Here is a 22,516-nt window from a genome sequence, read left to right as displayed (position 1 = left end):
TCCCCTTCATCCTCCCCTGATGATTGAAGTGGATTTAACAAGTGACATCAATAAGTGATCATGGCTTTCACCTGGACAGTCTACTATGTCATGGAAAGAGCAGGTGTTACTAATGTTTTGTACACTCAGTGTATTTCTGTGTGTGTGTGTGTGTGTGTGTGTGTGTGTGTGTGTGTGTGTGTGTGTGTGTGTATGTATGTGTGTGTGTGTGTGTGTTCAACTCTGCTTGTACGGCTTTATTGAGAGGAGGCACAGAAGATGATGGAGTACAGCTTGATGGTTCCGTTAACATGACGTCTAATACACACATACTGCATCCAGTTCCTCTCTGACTCATCATCTTTAAATAAAGATTGGTTACATTACACTGCTGTACATATATGAAATTGTCTCTCGTTACAGACACCAAATCGAGTAGCTGGCCTGCGCACGTGAGAGATTTGGTTCTGGGTTCTGAGATTGATGTAATAGATATTATCCCTTAACAGACTAGAATGCAACTACCCAATTTTCGTTCTTCCATTGCAATTGTGCTTCCGCTTACATACATATCTGGTACAAGGTGCTCTTCCAATATTCAGGGCTACCCAGGAATATTATAATAGGGTAAAGTATTGTGCTGTTGCCTACAGTATATACTCTGCCCCCAGGTGAGAGCCAGCTCACCTGGTCGTTTCGTGACGCTCAGATAAAGCAGAGGCAGAGAGGCTCTGGACATTACTGTTCATTAATAATTCACCTCCAAGTTTCTCTCTGCTTCCTTATGTTTTGTATTTTACACTGTTACACTTTTATGTGACAAAGTCATAGGCCCTAGTTTGATCTATAAATAAACAGTGAAGATGGTCAAAGAATTGTATAGATAGAGGTTTGTCTTTCACACACACTCTCTCTCTCTTGCTCTACAAATCACAAACTTCTACAATTATGGGCTTAAAGTTGTAGTACTGATTCTGTTTCCTGCTGATAGACTATGAATTGACCATGATCTGATGCCACAGACTGCCAAGACTGTAGTCTGTAGAGAGGGTCCTGACCTCAACTAGGCAGTGTTTTCAGACCAGTTTCACATAGTCAGGCCCTGAACATTATAATGAGGTAGATCAGCTTCTGTTCTGCATGCTCAATGTCTGCATTAATTACTTAGTATTTTGGTGGTGGTTGGCGTCTTGTCCTAGTCTTAAATAGCAGAGTGACTATCTTGGTTAGCTATAGGCCTATTAATATTAATCATTTATCAGGTGTGGAAACTGACAGATCATTTAGGCTACTGAGACAAACCATATTTGACAGCTGGACCAAAACCCGCATGAACGCTTTTACGCAGCATCGAACAGTGCCAGCGCTCTACTGACGCTTGAGCTCATCTGAACGAGCTCTAAATTATGCAAATGTTGTGAGTCAATTCGTCTCATAATAAACCACAGGCATACGAACCCATGTCTGCAGAAGAAAGCTTGAGCGAGAAGCCGACCGTATCTATCTGGTCCGATCTCTCGGCCCCAGATGTGGGCATGCTTCCCCCGGCCTCCCCCGATGTCGCAATCTCATCCATTTACAATTCCCAGATAAGCGGCGCGTTATATGCCCTTCGTTGACACTATGGCGAATGCCGAATGTATAGGACTCTGACATCACGTTGAATAGGCTACATAGTTGGCCTCATCGCCTTTTCAACACTAGTCGTATCTTCATCGCGGCAATTGTACGAGCATAATGCAAGCATAATGCACACACCACGGGGAATGTCTTGTCGCATAGTACGCAGCTGTGGCTATATCATACTGTTCCTCTCGGGCATTATAAACCAACTCGATTGCGTTCTCACAGCTGTGGCTGCGTCATTCAAGTAAGATGGTCTATCATACATGTCATCGGAGCATCCTCTTGCGGTTGACATGCTCACACACACTGAAAAATAAACGGAACATGCAACAAATTTTTTATGAGTTACAGTTCATAAGGAAATCAGTCAATTGAAATAAATTCATTAGGCCCTAATCTATAAATATCACATGACTGGGAATACAGATATGAATGTGTTGGTCACAGATCCTGTACCTTAAAGAGGTAGGGACATGGATGAGAAAACCAGTCAGGATCTCGTGTGACCATTCGCCTCCTGCAGCGCAACATCTCTTTCGCATAGAGCACAGCCCCAGTACATCACTGGGGCTAAACTGCCTGCCATCCAGGACCTCTACACCAGGCCGTGTCAGAGGAAGGTCCTAAAAATTGTCAAAGACCCCAGCCACAGACTGTTCTCTCTACTACCGCATGGCAAGCAGTACCGGAGTGCCAAGTCTAGGACAAAAAGGCTTCTCAACAATTTTTACTCCTTAAGATTCCTGAACAGGTAATCAAATGGCTACCTGGACTATTTCCATTGTGTGCCCCCCCAACCCCTCTTTTACACTGCTGCTACTCTGTTCATCATATGAATAGTCACTTAAACTATACATTCTACCTCAATCAGCCAGACTAACCGGTGCATGTATATAGCCTCCCTGTTATCTTTCACAGTCGTTTTTATTTCTTTACTTCCCTATTGTTCACCTAATACATTTTTTGCACTGTTGGTTAGAGCCTGTAAGTAAGCATTTCACTGTAAGGTCTGCACCCGTTGTATTGGGCGCACATGACATTCCAACTTTGATCAGGCTGTTTTGGCCTGTGGAATGTTGTCCCACTCCTTCATGGCGGTGCGAAGTTTCTGTATATTAGCGGGAACTGGAACACTGTCATGCACATCGATCCAAAGCATCTTGAACATGCTCAATGGGTGACATGTCAGGTGAGTATGCAGGCCATAGAAGAACTGGGATATTTTCAGCTTCCAGGAATTGTGTACAGATCCTGGCGACATGGGGCTGTGCATTATGCTGAAACAAAAGGTGATGCGCCTCAGGATCTCACCTGTCCATTCAAATTTCCATCAATAAAATGCAATTGTGTTCGTTGTCCGTAGCTTATGCCTGCCCAAACCAAAACCCTACTGGCCGGTACAGCTGAAACCAGGATTCATCTCTGAAGAGCCCACTTCTCCAGCATGCCAGTGAAAGTGAGCATTTGCCCACTGAAGTCAGTTACAAAGAACTGCCATCAGGTCAAGACCCTGCTGAGGACAACGAGCACACATACAATCTTCCCTGAGGCAGTTTGAGTGCGAGAGATTCTTCATTTGTGCACACCCACAATTTCATCAGGTGTCCGGGTTGCTGGTCTCAGACGATCCAGCAGGTGAAGACTGATGTGTTGGTCCTGGGCTGGCGTGGTTACACGTGGTCTGCGGTTGTGATGCCAGTTGGACGTACTGACAAATTCTCTAAAATGACATTAGAGGCAGCTATTGGTAGAGAAATTAACATTCAATTCTCTAGCAACAGCTCTAGAAGACATTCTTGCAGCAAGCCAATTACACGCTCCCTTAAAACATGAGACATTGTGACAAAACTTCACATTTTAGTGGCCTTTGTCCTCAGCACAAAGTGCACCTGTGTGATGCTGTTTAATCAGCTTCTTGATATGCCACACCTGTCAGGTGGATGGCTTATCTTGGCAAAGGAGAAATGCTCACTAACAGGGATGTGTACAAAATTCACTAAATAAGCTTTGAGAGTATGGAACATATTATTCCAGCTCATGAGAATGACAAAAACCCAGTCTGTGCGAAATCAAATCATAATTTCATTGGGCATGTTCACCCACTAAATGGTGTCCAGTTGGGTAGACTGACCGCACAAATAATTTCTATTCCAAAATTAAAGACAAGGCTATATAAATTACAGACCATAAAGTTTCAGTAGCTTTGCCAGTTTATTCTATCATAAATAGCTTCAAATATGTATTTTATGACTAACACTGGTACAGACAAAGTCCACAATTTATAGGAAGCAGGAACAGTTGGACATTCATATCAGTGCTATGGGGATGCAATAGGTCTCATTTGTTGGGGTGTTGTGCTTGGGAGTGAAGTGTTTTAAATATACACAAACTGCTGTAGCTACTGAGTCCTCTCCTGTGTTCTAACTGGGTATGGGTGGGTGGTTCCTGGGGGTTTTGCACGCTAGGTTTCATCAGGCCTGTCCTCTCCGCAGGCCGGGTTTACAGACAGGCCGTCACTGGTCCAGGACACAGCCACTTATACCCACAATCCCAAAGGAGAGGTCAGCCAGCAGGATGGACCGGGGCTCAGAAATCAGAGACATCACAGGTATTTAGGAAGGTCCTTCTCGATCACCTGTGGGAGAAAGATGAGTCAGCGCAAGGTTCCTATTATAGCGTTATCCTGAAGTTCAACAAAATCAGGGACAGCCCTTTAGGCTTTCAATAATATCTCTGGTTGCCCTTCATGCCAGTCAGCACAACTTTTGTAGCCAAATGTGCTTCATAAACCATCTAACTGGCCACTATAGGGTATCCTTTCCCTACAAATAGTCAAACATGAGATTAGACTGATGCATGACTGCTGTCCACTTACAATGGGGTCGTCCATTGGACCGTATCTCTTCACCACCTGCCCTTCTCTGTCGATCAGGAACTGAAGGGAAACACACAGCATGACATACAGTACAATAGACCATAGCAAAATGTTTAGCAAGCAACTTAATTCAATTGTGTTAATCATGTCAGTGAGAAAAAGTCACCTTTGTGAAATTCCATTTGATGTTACTGTGGACAGAGAAACTTCTGTTACAACCATAGAGTTAAAGCATTAAAATGTTCTGGGCAACTGGGCCCGAAGTCAAAATAATCTAACAGATAGGTGAAAACCAAATAGGACTTGGAGCATAGACCCATCGGGGGGACAAAACTCACTTTCCCAGAGTACCCTTTCCCTTGGGCTGTTCCTTCATCCACTTAAAGAGAGGGTGAGCGCTGTCTCCATTCACATCGATCTTGCTGAACATGTCAAACTGAACGTCAAATTGTTTGACAAACTCCTTGATTTCCACCTCTGTACCTGGCTCCTGGAAAATGAGAAGCAATCAAACCATATAATTAGGATTGGTTGGCAGAATGGAAATTCCAATTCAAAGCCCGGTGGCCATATTGGTTGTACAACTGCCCCCATGACACGACACCCTTGTGGATGAATGAAAAGGCTATGCCACAGTAGTGGTTTGAACCGGCACCATACCTGCCCTCCAAACTGGTTGCAGGGGAAGCCCAGGATGCGTAAACCTTTGTCAGCGTAGGAGGCGTGCATTCCCTCTAGCTGAGTGTAGTTTACTCTGGTCTTACCTCATTTAGAGGCAACGTTGGTGATGACGCAGACAAACCCCCTGGGCAGAGGAGAGAGAGAACACCGTGGGGGGGGGGGTATAACGTTAGACAGGTAGTACCCATACATGAGGTGAGTTCCTACCTTTCTGGGCCTGCTCCCTCACCTGTATTTCTCTAGGGACACATCTTCACCATCTATGTCCTTGGCGCCAAACTCATAGATATATTTGGCTGTCTTCCAGTCACCCACTTGCTCACACTGAGAAAGAGGGAGGATGTTAGTCTACAGTACAGCAACTGAACCAAAGGGGTAATGTTGTGCAAACAGGGAACATGACCAGGACAATGGAATGACCACATATAAAAAAAGTAAAAAAAAGTCAATAAAAATAATTTCTGGGTAACAAGTACCTACCTAATAGTTCAATGTCAATTTTAAATGGTATTTTGCTAAAAAAAGCAAGTATTTAGCTAGGACTGTCTGGGAGTGGTCTGAGTGAGGGCAAACCAAGCCGTTATCGGAAGAGAGTCTTATAACTGTTGGTCTATTAACTCAGTTACCGACTGGCATTGTCACCAAGTGGTATAAAATGGAATTTGAGGTACTTGGCCGTAATGATTGGGCTGATCAGTATGCATAAGGATCAGGTACCACAAGTAAGCCACACTAACACTTCAATAACCGAAACTCCTCCGCAACGTTTAGTATGACTTCAGGGAGTGACAGACTTATTCCATCGTCATAAATCCTGATGGCCCTGAAAAGTACTCAATCATTTCTCAATACTGATAAGGGCCTACGTAAAGCACTCATTTTCAAACCACCACCCACAAAACTGGCTGATTAGAAGATCCTGTGTAAACTGGATTGTCAACCACCAACTATTAAGACGTAGCACCGATAAAATACTACATCAGCTGTTGTACAATATGAAACAAAAAACAGAATTGACTGCAGTATACTGCCCTAATTTTTAGAAGAAATGTGATTAAAATGAAAGATTAAACTTCAGATGCGAGAACTTTACTTATAGCATTTTTATTTGTTTGTATTTTACCCCCTTTATCTCCCCAATTTCAATCTTGTCTCGTCGCTGCAACTCCCAACGGGTTCGGGAGGTAAAGGTAGTCATGCGTCCTCTGAAACATGACCCGCCAAACCACGCATCTTAACTCGGAAGCCAGCCGCACCAGCCTGCAGGCACCTAACCCGCCACAAGAGCTCAATGAGTCAAGGAAAGATCCCTTGGCCAAACCCTCCCCTTACCCGGACGACGCTGGGCCAATTGTGCACCACTCTATGGGACTCCCGATCACAGCCGGTTGTGACAGCCTGGGAAAGGAACCCAGGTATGTAATGATACCACTAGCACTGCGATGCAGTGCCTTAGACCGCTGTGCCACTCGGGAGACTACTTATAGCATTTAAGAACATAATTTTATAAAATATTATTGTTAAAAGTCTGGACTTAAAATCAGTACTGATGGTGTTCCAAATAAGCCCACCACTTAATAATTGCAATGCATTTCTAAGTGTTCAAAACTGACATTTAAAAAAATGTTGAATCATATTAATCTCCCCTAAAGTTAAAAGAAAATCATTTTTCATGAAAGAAGCACTCATAACAGGGTGACCAATCATATCCACAGAGAACAATGTGGACTTGGGCTTTTGTTCTTGCCAACCAGTATACACCTGACTCAACTAATCAGACTCAGGTGTGTTATAGCTTGGTTAGAACACAACACCCACAGTGGCCTTCTGTTAAGAACCCATGCACAAAGACCATAAAACAACTTTGAAGGAGATATCTGAATGCTGATTCACATTTGCTGTACTGCTATTCTTGTTAATTAGTTCAACTGGTCTTCCTAAAGTTTATCTACAGAAAGTTTATAAACACCCTCTTATATTATAAAAGGTACAGGCGGTGGCCCCCCCAAAAAAATGGAATCACCTGGATGAATGAAGACATGAAGTGCTGCTGCCAGTCTTCTCCGTCCCATCATTTGATTGCATTTTTGTCCACCACTTGTATGTCTAAATCCCTAATCTTATTCTTCTCTTTCTGCGTCAACGACTACCTGTCCATTCCAAACATCATGGAGAGTACAGAGGTTTTGAATTGTTCCTCATCTCAGTAAAGGCATCATGGCTAGATGCGCAACTCATTTGTGTTATACTTCAATTTGAAAAAATAATGTGCAGGTTCATTAACCATTACAAACGCCCACACATTTTCCCAATGTGATTCAATGCAAATTGGGCTTAATTGGAAGTGATTAATGGTGGGAAAAAATATTTAAGTACTCAATATTTGGAAGCCAATGATTTGGGGTCTAAATACACACTACAATTACAACATTATGCAAAGTTCATTTTGACCATATTGAACAATATTTACTGCCATTTATTCTGTATAGAGGGAATGCTTTTGGTGCTACTGTAGCCTTTAAGCCCACATGAGATACAAAAATTGAAGGTATAACAACAAATGCAAGGGTCATTTAACTGTAAAATGACAATGCATACAAAAATGTAAGCTGAGAATGTCTGAAATCTTGTAATTCACCAAGTTGTTTCTATTGTTTACTGTGACATGCAGATACAACTACTAGCATGAAAAAAAATTAAAAAAGCAAGAAATAGTAATTAATGCCAATGAAATATATCAGCACATTACTCTAAATTTAGATAAAGTATGATCACTTACTGGGAAAGGTACTAAAATAGATCAAATTCGTTTCTGAAGGTTGCCTCTGTTTTCAGCTTTGAAATTTCCCACTAGTGGGAACTTGGACAACTTTAAGTCTGATTGGCTTAGAATAAAAACTGTCAGATGAATTGGTTTAAATATTACAAAGCAGATTTTTTTTTAAATCTATAGATGGAAGTGGGCTCAATAGGTATGGTTACGCTAACCATACATATACTAATTGGGGTGTTCCTCATTTAAGTTTACCATGTTACGGTTAGTCTGAGACCAGGCTGCCTCACGTGATCGAGCAGTTTGCCAAGACTGGCTGTCATGTCTTCATAATGCTACACTCAGGTAGTCGGAACAAGACCGAATATTTCCGATTTGCTAACTGATTGAACGCGGCACAAGTATAATAACTAGTAAGCAAGCCGGAAATGTCCATATTGCGACTAGAACGCCGTATAAAATGGATAGTCACACATGGATTAAGTACCACAAGTAAACTAAAATAACTCTACAATAACCGCAACGTTTAGTATGACTTCAGGGAGCGCGAGACTTCTCCCCCCTAGCCTCAAAAATCCTGATGGCAATGAATTTGTCATTTTCTGGACTCAAACTTGACAAAGGCACCATTACGCGCAGTCACTTCCTATATTAGAGTTGTACGGACATCAATAGTTTGCATTATCACAACCATATAAACTGCTCATTACTAATTACTTGGTCAGCACGTTCATTTCAGGCTCGTGATTAGTATACCGCCATTCTGCTAAAATGTATAATGGTGCTTAGCTAGCTAGACAACTGTAGTAGTTGATTCGTCAGCTACAGTACCTTATCTACTTTTTTTTTTTTTTTTTTTTACATCTAACTTGAAAACACAGACATGAAACAGCAGTCATTTGCTGGGATGACCATTAGCAAGCAGCTGACGGGCAAATTAGCTAATTTCTCCAAACTAGCTGGCAAATGTTCCACGTCGGACAGAGTTTACCGTTGTACCTCCCGACATTGTGTAAAAATAGCAGTCCAGTATTTGACCTACCTTTACATCTCAAACACTCATGATACGTTTAATGTCACAAACCAATAACTACCTAGCATAAAAGTTTAGCACACAAAACATTCTTACCATTGCTCTACTGATTCCCCTGCTGCCCACCAAACCAAAAACTACCGCACGCTTTACGATCCACATCCTGTGACTAAGCTGTTTAAGTAGTGTAGTCCCGCCCAGTGAGGGGAAATCCATTAAAGTAGCCAATCCCTGCGCTTTTTATTGTGAAGCTAATATAAAACAGTTTGAATGGACATTAACTTGATGGTATAAAAAGTCATTAATGTTGGTGAGGGAGTTAGTCAACCATGGTTTGCCAGTACTGTGAAAATATATTGTGTAAAACAATGAATTCGAATAATTTATCTGCACTGTGTGTTAGTTAGCCAGCCAATTTTATTAGTGTTGGGGAGTCGACTCCATAACGTCACTCCCGGTGTCGACACCCATTTCCGCTAGGAATCGACTCCTCGACTCATAAGATTCGGTATTTTTGCATAGTCTATTCAGTTCGAGAACACAAACTCTCGCATATTTCACAGCAAAGAAATAGCGAGCTAGCGAAGGAGAGAAATAACAATTAGACCCAACCGAATCATGAGAAAACAAAAAGATAATTACTTGACAATTTAGAAAAAATTAACAAAAAAACTGAGCAAACTATAATGCTATTTGGCCTTAAACAGAGAGTATACACAGTGGCAGAATACCTGCCCACTGTGACTGACCTAAACGTAAGGGAAGCTTTGACTATGTACAGACTCAGCATTGCCTTGCTATTGAGAAAGGCCGCCGTAGGCAGACCTGGCTCTCAGGAGAAGACAGGCTATGTGCACACTGCCCACAAAAAGAGGTGTAAATTGAGCTGCACTTCCTAACCTCCTGCCAAATGTATGACCATATTAGAGGTACATATTTCCCTCAGATTACACAGATCCACACTCCCATATCTACTGAGTGAAATACCAGTGTGCCATCACAGCAGCTATATTTGTGACCTGTAGCCACAAGAAAAGCACAACCAAAATACAACCCATTTTTATGTTTATTTATTTTCCCTTTCGTACTTTAACCATATGCACATCGTTACAACACGGTATATAGACATAATATGACACTTGAAATGTCTTTATTATTTTGGAACTTCTGTGAGTGTAATGTTTACTGTACATTTTTGTTGTTTGTTTTACTTTAGTTTATTATCTACTTCACTTGCTTGGCAATGTTAACATATGTGTCCCATGCCAATAAACCCCCTTAAATTGAATTGCATTGAAAGAAATGGGAGAGCCACAGCCAGGTTTCGGTAGGTATGTCGGCAACCAGGCAGCCAGTCAGAACCATGCATCTGTAATCAAAAGATGTAGGCTATAGGCTATCACAATACTGTATTTCGCAATTCCTTGGCTTGCAATGTCTCGGGCAAGTTCACTAAAGTAAGGGCTATCAATGAGTAGGCAGAGCTATTCTACACGCAACAGACCGAATACCAAACCCATGCTAGTGTAACCGATGTGAAATGGTTTGCTAGGTAGCGGTGGTGCGCGCTAGCAGCCTTTCAGTCGGTGACGTCACTTGCTCTGAAACCTTGAAGTAGTGGTTCCCCTTGCTCGGCCTTTGTGGAGCGATGGGTAACGATGCTTCGTGGGCGACCGTTGTTGATGTGTGCAGAGTGTCCCTGGTTCGCGCCCGAGTTGGGGCGAGGGTACGCCATAAAGTTATACTGTTACACTAGCGTTTTTATAGCAAAGAGAAAGAGCAAGCGAGGGAGGGAGAGAAAGGATCGGGACAGGCAGAGAGGCAGCCAGAACCGTTTGCATAGGCTATATCTTGGTAATCTGGATCTATCTTGGTGGGGAAAACATAGCTTTTTTTTAATGCATGCCAGCAAAGCCATACACAACACAACACTAAACAATACATTAATTGCACTATAACGGTAACGAACGGTGCCCACAAACTGTTAGGGCCTACATAAAGCTGTCCCAACAGCAGAGCTTTCTGTTCAGCACCATGGAGTGAATCCTTACCACCGCTACACTTGGCTATCAGTGGAGCCTTGTCTGGCAGCGAAACAGTTCAATCAGCCTCATTTACTGCCTTTTTAAAAAACATACACTAAAAAGAAAAGGTTCCTGGAGTATCCTTTATGGGTTCTTCAAATTGAAACTGTGGGGGAACCACTATAAGTTCTTTGAAAAACCCATTAAAATGGTTCCTCAAAGAACCTCTTTTAATGGATCCTCAAATAACCTTTTGAAGAACCTTTTGGGATTCATTTTTTCACTACCCCCCATTCCCTATTATTATTAATAGTAATAATAAAAATTTGCATAACAATAACACAATGTTTTAGTTGTCAGTGTTTATTATGATTTTAGTGCCAAAGCAGAATAAAAAAATCTAAATATGAGGCAAACTCCCAGCAGAGCCCCAAGTCCAATGGGTTTATCCTCTGGCGTGTTCTCCGTATCCATAGCCAGAATGATTTTGCAGGGTATGGTGATCAAACAGGTTTCATGTTTTATTCATCAGAGGTGTAGGGAGGGTGAAGTCTGTGAATCCCAAAAAATTTAATTATACAGATGATTAACAAAACATGCACACAACAGTATTCATACCTTGGTTTTTGTGGTAAATGTGAATTTAAAAAACTGTTTTGATAATGGTTTTCAGACACATACCTTATCCATAATGTAGAGACCTATGGGATATTCATTGAAGAGGTGGTGGTAAATGCATGGTAAATGTGATCTGCATAACATAACATACCAATACCAATAGACATACCTTTGTATGCCTCCTCATCTATATACCTGCAGACACAAACACAAAAGTGAGCAGTTCGGTCATCTGCACCCAATACAGCTAGCCTTCAACATATTTTTATAGCCTACATATTCTTACCTCTTTGTTGATTGATATCCATTGAATTGTGTCCATTTTCTGTTTTAGAAAGATTTGCACAAATTTGAAAAGATAGATGATATCATCGTAAAACAATATGAATTTAGATCATACAAGGGACAAACCTTACCTTAAATTAAGGAGATCTTTACATTTTTCAGTTAAGTGCCTGCACCTGCTGTCCTTTCAAATCCAAATGTTTCAGTTGAGCAGTTAGGTTCCTGCAAGAACCCCCAACAACTAAGGAGGTTCCTCGACGAACCCCACCTCCTATGGGGTTCTTGGAAGAACCTTTTGGTAACCTTTTTTTCAGTGCCAAGAAGCCTAAGGTTCTTCTAAGAACTTTGAGGATCTTAGAAGAACCCTTGTTGAACCCCTAATTTTTAGAGTGCATATCATCCCATGGGATTCGTCAAGGCTGCACACAACTGAAATATTCTAGTTCCTACCTTCCTACACATCCCCTTCTATATTCAAATATTATAGGCAAATGGGCAGCATCATGTTCATTTCTGTCCTCTAGAATGCAAATGTAGTCTTCCTAGTAGGACACTGCAATAATGAGGTGGTGTGTGTGTGTGTGCGCATCAGTTTCTGCGTGTTTTGGGAGTCGAGCAGGAGTTGACTCCTTTCGACTCCAAACATCCTGAAGTTGTGCACCACTAAGTTTTAGGGGAAGGACTCCATAATTCTTTCAAATTAACTGCCATTATACCATGGCATTGTTGAATACTTGTTCCTGGATCGCTTGAAGGGCATTCTAGAGCATTCATTTATTTCCCATTATAAACTGGGTATATCAGACCGTATACCACGGGTATGGCAAAACATGTATTTTTACTGCTCTAATTACATTGGTAATCAGTTTATAATAGCAATACGGCAATTTGGGGGGTTGTGGTATATGGCCAATATACCACAGCTAAGGGCTCTATCCAGGCACTCTGCGCTGCGTCATGCACAAGAACAGCCCTTGCCGTGGTATATTGGCCATATACCACACCCTCTTGTGCCTTGTTGCTTAAATAACGCATGGTATATTTTCATGGGAGAATTCAATGGCTATAGTTCATTTTTACATGTTCTATGTTTGAGCTGCTTTTGAAAGCAAAAGTCGAATTGAAACATTATTGGCATTGTTGAATTGGATTTTCATAATAGCAAGCTAAGGGTGTGTTCGTAAATTCAATCTGGAGTGCCAGAGTGCCCTCTCGGCATTAGTAAATTCAGAGCATTGTCAGATTGTCCGTTTGTAAATTCAGAGCGTTTAGAGCGCACACTGGACGCTCTGGCAGAGGAGTAGGGTTGATCCGAGCATTCTGGCCTCATAATCTTCCAAGATGGTGTAGCAGTCAGACGTCTTTGTCCTCGTCATGTCGTGTCCCGTGTGTATATTTATTTTTATATATTTTTTCTTCGCATATCTTTTTTATATTTTTCTAAACCTCAACTTTAAAATACTCTCCCGCAACCTGCCTCACCCAATGTGGTATGGATCTGCTATTTTCTGAAGTATTTTTCTTTACTTTCGAACCGGAATCCCCCAACAGAAGCTAGCCAGCTAACTAGCTACTAGTCAGCTAACCACTGCTAGCGGTCTTCAGCTAACCTCTAGCTCGGAAATCTCTTGCCAGTTTGCACAACGCGATTCAAACTAGAGCATACCGGACTTATTTTCTCTCCATATCCCCGGATTCCTACCGCAAGCTCTGAACCTTTTCACCTGGATCATCGCAGCTAGCTAGCTGCAATCTGAGTGGCTACTCCTGGCTAACGTCTTTGTCCCGAAGCAAGCACCAATTAGCCTGGAGCTAGCCCATCCTAGGCCCATCTCCCGGCAAGCTGAACAGGTCCATCAGCCACTCCTTGGGCTACAATACCTATTTTGCCAATTGGCCTGGACCCTTTTTACTACAAGAAGCCCTGCTAATCCATCACGACTGGACTACCGACGTAATCTGCCCGAGGGTTCTTTTTCCAACAGGCCCCTCCGTCGCGACGTCCCCTGAATGCCCATCTGCTAGCCTGCTAGCCGCGGCCTGCTAGCTGTCTAGAGCATATCGGACTGTTAGCTGAATAGGTCCATCGGTCAATTTCTTGGGCCACTATACCTATTTTGCCAATTGGACTGGGCCCCTTTGCTACACGGAACCTTACTAATCCATCACGGCTGGTCTGCCGACGGAACCGCACGAGGAGGCTCCGCACGACGAGGCTACAACAGACTCCTTCCATCGTGACGTCCCTCTAAGAACCTTCTGCTAGCTTGCTAGCCCCGGCCCGCTAGCTGTCTGAATCGCCGTGTCTCTAGCCAGCTTAACTACTCACTATGATCACTCGGCTTCGCATGCCTCTCCCTAATGTCAATATGCCTTGTCCATTGCTGTTATGGTTAGTGATTATTGTCTTATTTCACTGTAGAGCCTCTAGCCCTGTTCAATATGCCTTCAGTTCCACCTCCCACACATGCGGTGACATCACCTGGTTGAAATGATGTTTCTTGAGACAATATCTCTCTCATCGTCACTCTATGCCTAGGTTTACCTCCACTGTATTCACATCCTACCATACCTTTGTCTGTACATTATGCCTTGAATCTATTCTATTGCACCCAGAAACCTGCTCCTTTTACTCTCTGTTCCAAACGTACTAGACGACCAGTTCTTATAGCCTTTAGCCGTACCCTCATCCTACTCCTCCTCTGTTCCTCTGGTGATGTAGAGGTTAATCCAGGCCCTGCAGTGCCTAGCTCCACTTCCATTCCCCAGGCGCTCTCATTTGTTGACTTCCGGGTGGCGCAGTGGTCTAGGGCACTGCATTGCGGTGCTAGCTGCGCCACCAGAGTCTCTGGGTTCGCGCCCAGGCTGGGCTGGGTTCGCGCCCAGGCTCTGTCGCAACCGGGAGGTCCGTGGGGCGACGCACAATTGGCATAGCGTCGTCCGGGTTAGGGAGGGTTTGGCCGGTAGGGATATCCTTGTCTCAGTATGTAAAAATGTAATAAAATGTATGCACTCTACTGTAAGTCGCTCTGGATAAGAGCGTCTGCTAAATGACTAAAATGTAAATGTAACCGTAAAAGCCTTGGTTTCATGCATGTTAACATTAGAAGCCTCCTCCCCAAGTTTGTTTTATTCACTGCTTTAGCACACTCTGCCAACCCGGATGTCCTAGCCGTGTCTGAATCCTGGCTTAGGAAGACCACCAATAACCTTGACATTTTCATCCCTAAATATAACTTTTTATCGACAAGATAGAACTGCCAAAGGGGGCGGAGTGGCAATCTACTGCAGAGATAGCCTGCAGAGTTCTGTCATACTATCCAGGTCTGTGCCCAAACAATTCGAGCTTCTACTTCTAAAAATCCACCTTTCCAGAAACAAGTCTTTCACTGTTGCCGCTTGCTATAGACCACCCTCTGCCCCCAGCTGTGCCCTGGACACCATATGTGAATTGATTGCCCCCGATCTATCTTCAGAGCTCGTGCTGCTAGGTGACCTAAACTGGCACATGCTTAACACCCCGGCCAGCCTACAATCTAAGCTTGATGCCCTAAATCTCACAGAAATGATCAATGAACCTACCAGGTACAACCCCAAATCCATAAACATGGGCACCCTCATAGATATCATCCTAACCAACTTGCCCTCCAAATACACCTCTGCTGTCTTCAACAAAGATCTCAGAGATCACTGCCTCATTGCCTGCATCCGTAATGGGTATGCGGTCAAACGACCACTCCTCATCACTGTCAAACGCTCTCTAAAACACTTTAGCAAGCAGCTAAAGCAGCCTTCCTCACCATCTTAAATAAGCATGCCTCATTCAAAAAATGTAGAACAAGGAACAGATATAGCCCTTGGTTCTCTCCAGATGTGACTGCCCTTGACCAGCACAAAAACATCCTGTGGCGTTCTGCATTAGCATCAAATAGCCCCCGTGATATGCAACATTTCAGGGAAGTTAGGAACCAATATACACAGGCAGTTAGGAAAGCTAAGGCTAGTTTTTTCAAACAGAAATTTGCATCCTGTAGCACAAACTCAAAAAAGTTCTGGGACACTGTAAAGTCCATGGAGAATAAGAGCACCTCCTCCCAGCTACCCACTGCACTGAGGCTAGGAAACACTGTCACCACCGATAAATCCACGATAATTGAGAATTTCAATAAGCATTTTTCTATGGCTGGCCATGCTTTCCACCTGGCTACCCCTACCCCCGTCAACTGCCCTGCACCCCCCACAGCAACTCGCCCAATCCTCCCCCATTTCTCCTTCACCCAAATCCAGATAGCTGATGTTCTGAAAGAGCGGCAAAATCTGGACCCCTACAAATCAGCTGGGATAGACAATCTGGACGGTCTCTTTCTAAAATTATCTGCCGAAATTGTTGCAACCCCTATTATTAGCCTGTTCAACCTCTCTTTCGTATCGTCTGAGATCCCCAAAGATTGGAAAGCTGCCGCGGTCATCCCCCTCTTTCAAGGGGGAGACACTCTAGACACAAACTGCTACAGACCTATATCTTACCTTGCCTTTCTAAGGTCTTCGAAAGCCAAGTTAACAAACAGATCACCGACCATTTCAAATCCCACCGTAACTTCTCCGCTATGCAATCTGGTTTCCGAGCTGGTCATGGGTGCACCGCAGCCACGCTCAAGGTCCTAAACATTATCATAACTGCCATCAATAAGAGACAATACTGTGCAGCCGTATTCATGGACCTGGCCAAGGCTTTCGACTCTGTCAATCACCACATTCTTATCGGCAGACTCAACAGCCTTGGTTTCTAAAAAGACTGCCTCGCCTGGTTCACCAACTACTTCTCTGATAGAGTTCAGTGTGTCAAATCAGAGGGCCTGTTGTCCGGACCTCTGGCAGTCTCTATGGGGGTGCCACAGGATTCAATTCTCGGGCTGACTCGCTTCTCTGTACACATCAATGATGTCGCTCTTGCTGCTGGTGATTCTCTGATCCACCTCTACGCAGATGACACCATTCTGTATACTTCTGGCCCTTCTTTGGACAGACTGGGAGCAAGACGTCGATGTCCGCAACGGGGCTGGTTTTCTTTTTGTAATCCATGATTGACTGTAGACCCTGCCACATACGTCTCGTGTTTGAGCCGTTGAATTGCAACTCTACTTTGTCTCTATACTGACAAAATCAATCCACAGTCTCTGGTTAGGGAAGGTTTTAATAGACACAGTGGGTACAACATCACCGATACACTAGTTAATAAACTCACTTACCGTGTCAGCGTATACATCAATGTTGTTGTCTGAGGCTACCCGGAACATATCCCAGTCCACGTGATCGAAGCAACTTGAAGCTTGGAATCCGATTGGTCAGACCAGCGTTGGATAGACCTGAGCATGGGCATTTCCTGTTTTAGTTTCTGTCTATAGGCTGGGAGCAACAAAATGGAGTCATGGTCAGATTTGACGAAGGGAGGGCTTTGTATGCATCGCGGAAGTTAGAGTAGCAATGGTCGAGAATGCTACCAGCCCGTTCAATATGCTGATAGAATTTAGGAAGCCTTGTTCTCAGATTAACTTTGTTAAAATCCCCAGCTACAATAAATGCAGCCTCAGGATGTATGGTTTTCAGTTTTCAGAGTCCAGAGTCCAGTAAATTTCTTTCAGGGCCGTCAAGGTATCCGCTTGGGGGGGATATACACGGCTGTGACTATAATCGAAGAGAATACTCTTGGTAGATAATGCGGTCGGCATTTGATTGTAAGGAATTCTAGGTCAGGTGAACAAAAGGACTTAGAAGACTGGCCACCCCTCATAGCCTGGTTCCTCTCTAGGTTTCTTCCTAGGTTTTGGCCTTTCTAGGGAGTTTTTCCTAGCCACCGTGCTTCTACACCTGCATTGCTTGCTGTTTGGGGTTTTAGGCTGGGTTTCTGTACAGCACTTTGAGATATCAGCTGATGTAAGAAGGGCTATATAAATAAATTTGATTTGAAATTTGATTTGATTTAAATTCCTGTATGTTGTTATGATCACACCATGAGTTGTTAATCATAAGGCATACACCCCCGTCCTTCTTCTTACCAGAGTGTTGTTTCTGTCGGCGCGATGCGTGAAGAAACCGGGTGGCTGTACCAACTCTGACAGCATATCCCGTGTGAGCCATTTTTCCGTGAAACAGAGAATGCTACAATCTCTGATGTCTCTCTGGAAGGAAACTCGTGCTCTAATTTCGTCCACCTTGTTGTCTAGAGATTGGACATTGGCGAGTAATATGCCCGGAAGCAGTGTATGGTGTGCTCGCCTTCTAAGTCTGACCAGTAGGCCGCTCCTTCTGCCTCCTGCGGCGACCGCGTTGTTTTGGATCGGCCTCTGGGATAAGATCCCACGTCCAGGGTGGAGGTCCAAACAAAGGATCCGCTTCAGGAAAGTCGTATTCCTGGTTGTAATGTTGGTAAGTTGACGTCACATTCATATCCAATAGTTCTTCCCGGCTGTATGTAATAACACTTGAGATTTTCTGGGCTAACAATGTAAGAAATAATACATTAACATTTTTTTTACTGCATAAGGACCATCTCTGTCGGCGCTATCATCAAATCAATCGTGCTTCTAGGCCGGAACCCTGGCCCCTTATGGTTGTCATTTTCATCCCATTCTGGAACTTTGAGAGTATATGACATAGCCTCTCTACTAGAGGGTCAAATTTAGTCAATATAAAATGTATTGCTATTTTGATACGTGAGGCTTATTTGATCTAATAGAAGTTGCGTAATGCTGAGGTTGTTAAGAGTGTACTGATATAAGTGTGATGTGCGTGAAATCCCGGCAACTTTAACATTAGAGACGGTTGGACCATTAACCGAAAGGTCGCTGGGTCGAGCTTCTTTAACTAGTCTCCTCCCGTTCATCTACACTGATTGAAGTGGATTTAACAGGTGACATCAATAAGGGATCATGGTGTTCACCTGGATTCACTTTGTCAGTCTATGTCAAGGAAAGAGCTGGTGTCCCTAATATTTTGTACAGTCGGTGTATTTGGAAACTATTCAGCCCCCTTTACTTTTTCCACATGGCACACCTGTATCTGGGTAGTTTCTACCATTCTTCTCTGCAGATCCTCTCAAGCTCTGTCAGGTTGGATGGGGAGCGTCATTGCACAACTATTTTCAGGTCTCTCCAGAGATGTTAGATCGGATTCAAGTCTGGGCTCTGGCTGGGCCACTCAAGGACATTGAGACTTGTCCCGAAGCCACTCATGTGTTGTCTTGGCTGTGTGTTTAGGGTTGTTGTCCTGTTGGAAGGTGAACCTTCGCCCCAGTCTTGAGGTCCTGAGTGCTTTGGAGGAGGTTTTCATCGAGGATCCCTCTGCACGTTGCGCTGTTCATCTTTCCCTCGATCCTGACTAGTCTCCCAGTCCCTGCTGCTGAAAAACATCACCACAGCATGATGCTGCCACCACCGTGCTTCACTGTAGGGATGGTGCCAGGTTTCCTCCAGGCGTGACATTTGGCATTAAGGCCAAAGAGTTCAATCTTGGTTTCATCAGACCAGAGCACATTGTTTTCATGGTCTGAATCCTTTAGGTGCCTTTTGGCAAACTCCAAGCGGGCTGTCATGTGCCTTTTACTGAGGAGTTGCTTCCGTCTGGCCACTACCATGAAGGCCTGATTGGTGGAATGCTACAGAGATGGTTGTCCTTCTGGAAGGTTCTCCCATCTTCACAGAGGAACTCTGGAGTTATGTCGGAGTGACCATTGGGTTCTTGGTCACCTCCCTGGCCTAGGCCCTTGTCCCCTGATTGCTGTTTGGTCGGGTGGCCAGCTCTAAGAATCTTGATGGTTACAAACTTCTTGCATTTAAGAATGATGGAGGCCACTGTGTTCATGGGGACCTTCAATGCTGCAGACATTTTTTTGGTACCCTTCTCCAGATCTGTGCCTCGACACCATCCTGTCTCAGAGATCTACGGACAATTCATTCAATCTCATGGCTTGGTTTATTCACTGACATGCACTGCCAACTGTGGGACCTTATTTAGACAGGTGTGTGCCTTTCCAAATCATGCCCAATCAACTGAATTTACCACAGCTGGACGGACTCCAATCAAGTTGTAGAAACAGCTCAAGGATGATCAATGAAATAGGATGCACCTGAGCTCAATTTCGACTCTCATAGCAAAGAGTCTGAATACTTATGTAAATAAGGTATTTCTGTTTTTATTTGAAATAAATTTGCAAAAATTTATTTTGCTAATTTCATTATGGGGTATTGTCTGTAGATTACTGAAAAAATATAAACTCAATGTGTCTGAATACTTTCCGAAGGAACTGTATATACTGAACAAAAAAATATATATAACATGCAACAATTTCAAAGATTTTACAGTTCATAGAAGGAAATCGGTCAATTGAAATAAATAAATTATGCCCTAATCTATAGATTTCACAACTGGGCAGAGGTGCAGTTGGGAGCCAGGCCCAGCCAATCAGAATTACTCCTCAGTCCCCCACTAAGTATTGAGGGAGTGTGCAATTAACATGAAATTCTCTGGAAACAGCTCTGGTGGACATTCCTGCAGTCAGCACGCCAATTGCATGCTCCCTCAAAACTTCTGTGGCATTGTGTGTGTGACAAAACTGCACATTTAAAGTGGCCTTTTATTATCCCCAGCACAAGGTGCACCTGTGTAATTATCATGCTATTTAAACCAGCTTCTTGATAGGCCACACCTGTCAGGTGGATGGATTATCTTGGCAAAGAAGAATTGCTCACTAACAGGGATGTAAAATAATTTGTGCACAACATTTGAGAGAAATAAGGTTTTTGTGCATATGGAATATTTCTGGGACCTTTTATTTCAGCTCATGAAACATGGGACCATGTTGGGTTTATTTCTGTTCAGTATATTATAGTCATAAAAATGCACTCTCAGACTCAGCCATGCCTTTTAATTTGTCTTCTTTAATATATTGAAATGTATCACACCAATGTCAACTTTAAAAAACTGATGGATAAACATGTAAATACAAAGCGTCGTAGATGCTTTTATCCAAAGTGACTTACAGTATACAGTGACATGACATTTAAGCATTATAAAAATGTTATAAAAGTGGGTAATTAATGATATATAGAGAGGGAGAAAGAATATAGAAGTTACCACATTTTGACATTAAGTAAAAAGAAAAACATGCACAAAAAAAAATTTCACTTCAGCTCGGTCGATAGGCAACCCATAGCTTTTATCCAAAGTGACTTACAGTATACAGTGACATTACATGATAGTTAAGTGTTATAGAAGTGTTAAAAAAGTGGATAAAGAGAGGGAGAGAAAGGGGAAAGAAGAGATATAGTTTGTCACATTTTTGTAAAGAACAATAAAAAGGAATGTCTCTTAGTCCGGTCCAGAGGCAACCCCCAGAGTTTGTGTCCCAGGTGGGGACAGAACTCACTCTGTTACAATGGTGCCGTAACCCGGATCACAGACTACTGTAGCAGACTACTAGGGGTTGAGTGTAGTGGATGTGAAACTAGCAGGCTAGAACTAGTAGGCACCATGTGGTGAAGTCATCCTCACCAAGATCTTAAGTGAACCGTTTCTCACTGAGTCACAAGCTCTGTCTGTCAGTACAGTTGACTTCAGTGTCAAGTATTGTGTACATGTTGGTGCTCCATTTGCCTTCCAGTCTGGGTCCTAGATTATAAAGGTTGTAAAGATTTTCAGAGTATGAGTGCTGATCTAGGATCAGCTCCTTCTTATCTTATTTATTATTATCTGAAAGGCAAAAACACTGAGAATAGGGGCCCAGGTTCAGGAGATCTACCGCCATTTTTCTACACTTTTGAGTTCCTATTCCTACACATTGTTATAAAACCGATTGACTCGCCTACTGACCCGTTATGTCTAGGGGTCCTAAGCCTACATACTTAACTACCAAACCTATTCTATAAGTTCTCCCCCAACAAGAAAAAACCTCATAGTCACCACAATCTATTTTCCTGAATTTTTCAAAACTTGTAATACATTTATTTTAATTTTTTCCATAAAACTTCCTTAACTGAAGAGACCAATATGTACACTAGTGCTGAGCTATTAGCCTACATTTCGGTTTAATTTAGCTTTCAATTATTTGAATTAAATTTAGTTAGTTTTTTGTGTGAGCTCAAAGCCTGATTTTTAGAAAGAAATCAAATCAAGAAGCACAAACTGTGGGACATAGGAAGTTGTCGTTTTCAACAGGCAAAAATTAAACATAGTTTAGCGCAGAAAACGTGGCAATTAGCTACAATGACCACAATGCATTGCGCCTACTGCTGCCTGTTATTGACACACAAAGACCACAGTAGAGGAAGGGACTGCAAATCTCAAACTTGAGGGAGAGGGACAGAGACACAGAGTCCCCACACAAATCATCCTTCTCCCCATCTGGTTTGCCATCAACACTCTTCTGAACATGAGTATCTTAACAAACTGGGGATACCTCAAAACTCTCCTTGAGACTCCGCCCCCTGAGAGACCAACTCCATTCACAGCGCCCATGATCACACGCACCAAGCTCCATCTGATAGGTGTCCAGTGATTAGAGACCTGGAGCAACCACCAACGGGGATAAGTGAACATTGACCAACATCTTCATCTCCTCACACTTA

The 22,516-nt window shown here is 43.1% G+C and overlaps 1 protein-coding gene across 2 annotated transcripts; it reads right to left on the bottom strand.

Moving 5' to 3' along the window:
- Window positions 1-3,786: 3,786 nt before the first annotated feature.
- On the bottom strand, window positions 3,787-9,154 carry LOC120056116 (phospholipid hydroperoxide glutathione peroxidase-like). Of its 2 annotated transcripts, XM_039004302.1 has the most exons (7): window positions 9,064-9,154; window positions 5,391-5,485; window positions 5,141-5,285; window positions 4,819-4,970; window positions 4,647-4,671; window positions 4,481-4,540; window positions 3,787-4,240 (listed from the first exon to the last, which is right to left on the bottom strand). In XM_039004302.1, exons 1-7 carry the CDS (start codon window positions 9,127-9,129, stop codon window positions 4,208-4,210), a joined length of 576 nt encoding a protein of 191 aa, XP_038860230.1. In that variant the 5' UTR covers window positions 9,130-9,154; the 3' UTR covers window positions 3,787-4,207. The 2 variants fall into 2 exon arrangements, 1 of the variants encoding a protein (XP_038860230.1); XR_005477751.1 differs by lacking the exon at window positions 4,647-4,671.
- Window positions 9,155-22,516: the final 13,362 nt, after the last annotated feature.

Source organism: Salvelinus namaycush, chromosome 11, assembly GCF_016432855.1.
Source record: "Salvelinus namaycush isolate Seneca chromosome 11, SaNama_1.0, whole genome shotgun sequence".
Lineage (NCBI taxonomy): Eukaryota > Metazoa > Chordata > Actinopteri > Salmoniformes > Salmonidae > Salvelinus > Salvelinus namaycush.
This window is presented reverse-complemented; position numbering and strand designations above follow the sequence as displayed.